Below are 5,579 nucleotides of genomic sequence, written 5' to 3' on the forward strand. Positions count from 1 at the left end.
CCCTACAGACATAGCCTTTGTTTGGTCTTCCCTGCTGATGACAATGTGGAAGGGTATATGATAGTAGGAGAGAGATGAAAGGACTCACATGGGAGAGCCTACCATTACTGCTTCATTTCTCACCAGCTGCTCCGTTGATCTCTACAAGGGAACTCTCTGTTTTGTAGCATGTCAGGGGGACAGTTTCCTGCTCATCAGTTCAGTTTGAAATCAAAGAATGCATGAGACCCTCCTTTTGCTTGAAGGACCCACTTGTAGGTTCTCCTGCTTTGAGGAGGCCATCTATTCCTCATGCATCTGTTAAGTTAAGAAATCATTCAAAGAAAAGTTCTGGTAATAAGGGTGGACTCACATGCTTTTCCAGTGGAGGAAAAATGTACCCAGGAAAAATGTCTCACCTCTCATTGTTTTGCTTCTGCTGTGGAGAGAGGAAGCAAGCCTGCTCTCTCTATCTCTGGATTTACCACCTCTCATTGAAGGTGGTTTTTTACATGTATCTGAAGAAGCTGTAGCAAACGTTTCAGAAATAAGGTAGCTTCTACTGAGATTTTTTTCTCAGTTCCTTTAAAAATAGATGGAGTCTTTGAGGCAAATGGATTAGGGAAGCAGCAGTGATGTATCCAGACTTCTTAGTCTGCATTGTCTCAAGGGTGCCAGTTTTCTTTTGCTTCCAGGCATTTAAATAAAACTAGCTGCCGCCTGTTTTATAATTTTAAAATTTGACCGCTCCTCTTCATTGTGTTTAATTGCATACAAATTTTCTTTTTTTCTCTTTAAGGTATGGTGGTGCCTTAAGAGCTTCAGGAGAAACGGCCTCTGCTCAATACATTACTGCAGGTTGGTGTTTAGAGTAGAACGGAGTTTTATGCTAGTGTGTGATTTCCTGCTAACTGCAGATGCAAATTGCAGTTAGAACTCTGCATATTTTTCTTTATCACATATGCCTTAGGAATTTCAGATTTGCTAGCACTGGAGGATTCATTTTGCTCTGTCATTAATATCTTTCAAGGATATTCTGACCATGGCTGCAAAGCATATATCTCCGCATATTACCTAGCTGCATGCTAGGAAAAATATATTCAAGTGTGATCTAGGCTTAGACAGGAATCTTTTATATCTCTTAACTGGTTTGTGTGTAGCATAAGGTATTTGGAATTTCCTAAAGCAGACTCTGTTGATTTGATTATTTTGTGATGAAATATTTTAGCGTACAATTCTTTGTTTCATTTAATGGTAGACTAATGCCATATTCATAGAATATGTATTTTGTATTTTTTAATATGATTTATTGGCTGATGCCTTGGTGGTGGTCTTAGCCTTTACCCTAAAGATCCAGATTTCCTAACTGAAGTAGTCAGTAGTATCATCAAAAGGAAAGTTACTCTTTGTGGTGATCTGTGTGCTCACATGTAGGAGCTCACAATGGCCCCGTATCTTCAAGTTCTAACTAGATTTCTAGTTAGACCCCTTACACTTGAACAAGGGTACTACTTGTCCACTTTTTCCTTTTTTTTTTTTTTTACTCTATTTCATTGCCCCACTAAGATGCTGGGCCAGGACACTGGGATTTCTACCAGTCCATTTAAGGAAAAACAAAACAATATAAGGAAGGAAAGGTCCAGTTTGTGGGTATGCCTGCTGATGGAATTTTGGGGTGGTAAGTTTGATGGTTATTCTATACAACCATGCCTGCCCCTCCCCTTTTCACTGGCTTTACTTCATGTCCCTTGTTTTCTTTTGAAGGTGACGGCTCTGCTTTTTAGGAATCTTAAGAGTTTAAGTAATTCGTAGTTCATTAGTACTGAGCTGGTCAAGAACTTCTGCATGATGACACATATGGCATTTTTTTAAATTGCTGTGTCATATCAGCTCTCTGTCTTATTAAGCGAAGATACTTCTTAAAGAGAGGAAGCAGCTGACCTTGGTTCCTTGTAATCTTGCCTATAGTCACTTAGTCATTAGTATCTCCACTTGTAAAGTATTGACCATGCAGACTGTTGCCTACCTCACAGGGTTGTTGTGAGAATTAACAGGTGTATCTAAAGTGATTTGTGGGTTTAAAATGCTGTAGGCTGGGTAGATAAGGTATGTATAGCAGTGTGTCTGGAAAAGAAAGTCACGTGCATGGTCATACAATCAGCAGCATTCACTGAATTGCAGATAGTTATGAGCTGTCTGCACATATGCATGTGCATACGCATATCTTTTTCTAGGTCTTAAATTAAACATTAGTATTTTCTAGATATTCTAATTGGGGAAAAAAAAGTTTTTCTCCAGTAGTTGGTGAAACTTAGAGGATAGATTGTGAATGCCTTCTATTTTCTCTAGGTGTAGTCCTCTTGTGAAAATGTTGTTACTCAGATGTGTTTCAAATGAAATCTTAACTGCTCAAGATTTTTTTTCATGTTAGCAGCCAGGAAAGGCAAGGCACTGTGTGCCAAACTCTCGGAATTGTCATCTTAACACTTGTGAAGTTGTGCTCACAAATGAGATGTGTACCTGTTACACCACCTGGAAAATTTGTTCCTGCTTTGGAAAGGTCAAATTGGACAGTTAGATGATCAGTCTTTAAATGTTGCTTCTGTTTACTATTATTTTTTAAACTTCCTGCCATGTTTTAATTGTTCTCCCACTTCTCAAAGCATTCACTTTTTCTTCAAGCTCTTAGAGACTTGTTTGATTCCATGGATAAAACTTCCTCCAGTATCCCACCTATCATTCTCCTTCAGTTTTTACATATGGCCTTCCCACAGTTTGCAGAGAAAGGCGATCAAGGCCAGTACCTTCAGCAGGTAAAGACCAATTATTAGCTTACTGTTTGAAAATTCTATAGTATGTTGGAAGTTGAGAACAAGAATATTTTAAAACTTTCTTCTTGTGAAAAAAAAATTTTATCACAATAAAGTGCTTTTGTATCCTGGAAAAGTTGAATGTAATAGCAAGTGCTAGCTCTTAAAATGTATGTGGAAGTTAAGGAATCCTTACATTTGGTTTTATAGTTTAAAGAATGATGGGTTTAGTATTACTAAATCAAAGCTACTCTTCAGATTTAATATTCTCTTCCCTTCCTAGGATGCCAATGAGTGCTGGGTGCAGATGATGAGGGTACTACAGCAAAAGTTGGAAGGCATAGAAGGTGATACAGTTATGGAGGTAATTGTAGTCTTACTCTAACCAGAGTTAGGATTTATAATACTGTACTTGTGATTCATATTTTTTGCTAAGGTTTATCTGTTTTGTGAGTTCTTTAACATGTGTCTGAAGTCCAGTAAGTGAAATTGCTTTCTGATGTGTCTGATCAGCATAATGCTATCTATGTCATGTCAGCTATGCTATGGAGTGTACTGTAGGAATACTTTCTCTCTGGGCTTTGGAAGGCATGTGTTGGACCAGAGTAGTGGTGACTGTGAGTATGCAGCAGCTGCTTATGCAGCAGCTGGCCCTAATAACCTATGAATTTAGCACATAGGAACTTTTTTTTTGTAGCCAAGAACACTATTTCAAACAACTAGCTTAATCAACCTGATAAAAAATTAAAGTTTTTCTCAAGACTTTACCAGACCAATTCTCTTCTTTCCTTGTAAACTGGTTTCTGAAGAGTCTTGGCAGTGGCAAAAATCTAGTAAGTCTAAAATTTAAGACAATTTTAAGTTAGGGGACAGGGACATGTGACTTCCTGATTGAAATATTACTTGCTAATGTGCTTTGAGGTGGCTTTAATACCATGCTATAAATGCATTTGTTTTGAAACTTTTATACTGTCTGAGGAGGTTGACTGACTAGAAGAAAATGCACTTGTAGAAAGGTGGAGGAACAGGCTTTAAAGAATTTAAATAAATGAGGTTATTTTGACTTAAAGAAGAGTGTCTTTTCATGCCATTTAGAGTTATATCTGAAGAGATTTTGTTTTACAGACAGACTCTGGAGCTACGGCAGCATCTTCTAAAAAGAAGAGTTTAATTGATCAATTCTTCAGCATTGAATTTGAAACAGCGTATCCTAAAGACTAAGGCAAGGCATAAAGAATGATAATAATTTCATACTTTAGCAGCTGAGTGCAGGTATGATGAAAAGTGTTGGTCAGAGTAGTACAGAAAATAAATGTGTGTGTATCGGCAAAGAGAGGGAAGGATGTATTGCAGGATACACAGAAGGTTAAAGTTAAGATTAGATATACTCAGAGGATGATGTGGGAAGGAAGAATCATAATGGAAATTTACAGAAAAAAACTACTGAATTTAAATAACAGATTTCCTTCCCAGAGAAGATTTCCAGTTGCCTCCTTCAAGGATGATGACATGTTTTATCCAAATAAGTATTTACTTTCCTGAATAACCTTTTTTTTTTGGCTTTGAAGGGAGTGTTGCTGATATACTTGGCATACTAAACATGCACAAAAGATAGCTTAATTGATTTCTTAAGTAAATTAGATACACACCGTTAGATGAATAAGAAACTAATGCAGCTTAGGTTGGACAGAACAACTAGAAGAATGTGTAGAAAATAATGAAGAAATGGACTTGATTTCAATGAAAAGGACAGATACAGGGCAGGGAAAGGAGGCTGTGCATGTGGAAAGAAATGGGAGGTCTGGCCAGCACTAGGAATAGAAGAATTTTATTAACTGTAAACAATAATGGAGCATAATGTTGCAGGAGGCCTTCCTTACTTGGTATTGGCAGCCATTTGGTATGATGTGTGTCCTGGGTGTTTGGGGTGGGTGGGGTGTGGAGAAGAAAGAACACAGCAGGCCTCACAAGCTTAAATAATTTAAAAAAAAAACCCCTATTTTACTTTTTTTGGTATGCTGTCTTCCTCAGCTACCACTTGTGATTAGACACAAAGGAACAGGTTGATTAGAAGGGCGGGCTGTTTCAAATCTTTTTTATACTATGGGAAGCAAAAGTACTACTGATGCACAGACACAGGATTATCTTAAATTACTGTGCTATTCAGCATGTTGTTTTCTCTAGAGCAATAGTTCAGCTCTTGGTGCATGATGGTTTTCCTTAATTTTGTGAAGCATGAAATGTACAGAAGCTGAGGAAGAGGAAGTAACTAAAGGAAAGGAGAATCTGCTTCAGCTTAGCTGCTTTATCAATCAAGAAGTGAAATACCTGTTTACAGGACTAAAATTGGTAAGCCATTGCAACTTTTATTGAATTGTAATGCTACATGACCTGTGTTTTTTTTAATCTTGAAATTGACATCTGCTGTCCAACCTTTACAAAATTTCAAAATTTTTTTTGGTGTTTGATGGGAAGATGGCAGTGAAAATGAATTGCATGTAAATGTAAAGCGGACTTCATGGAGCATGTTCTTGACCCTGACATGGTCTTCCCCATGTAGGTAACCAAGTGCAAGTCAATTTGCTGCTTGTTCATTCACTGGCTTTCACTTCAGACTGAATGATTTAAGCATGCTGTAAATGTTTCCCCAAAAGTCAGTTTTAAAATAGGGTGGTAGATGATGGAACAATTAAATACAATTTTGCAGAATTTGAAGGAGTTGTTATTTTCCAAGACACAACATCTTTAAATTGTTTACTTAAGTAGAACTTCTTAAAGTAGTCTGAATTT

General features: G+C 37.3%; 1 protein-coding gene across 1 annotated transcript in view; it reads left to right on the forward strand.

Annotated features, from left to right (window-relative positions):
- Window positions 1–5,138, forward strand: part of LOC104499738 (ubiquitin carboxyl-terminal hydrolase 14) — a gene marked incomplete at both ends in the record, with an annotated part of 10,332 nt that extends 5,194 nt beyond the window's left edge. Inside the window, 5 exons of the mRNA XM_010143285.1 lie at window positions 779–837; window positions 2,662–2,792; window positions 3,073–3,153; window positions 3,915–3,994; window positions 5,024–5,138. Of these exons, the coding sequence (XP_010141587.1) occupies window positions 779–837; window positions 2,662–2,792; window positions 3,073–3,153; window positions 3,915–3,994; window positions 5,024–5,138 (466 nt within the window). The remainder of the gene's footprint in view (window positions 1–778; window positions 838–2,661; window positions 2,793–3,072; window positions 3,154–3,914; window positions 3,995–5,023) is intronic.
- Window positions 5,139–5,579: the final 441 nt, after the last annotated feature.

Source organism: Buceros rhinoceros, unplaced genomic scaffold (genome assembly GCF_000710305.1).
Source record: "Buceros rhinoceros silvestris isolate BGI_N320 unplaced genomic scaffold, ASM71030v1 scaffold16179, whole genome shotgun sequence".
Classification (NCBI taxonomy): domain Eukaryota; kingdom Metazoa; phylum Chordata; class Aves; order Bucerotiformes; family Bucerotidae; genus Buceros; species Buceros rhinoceros.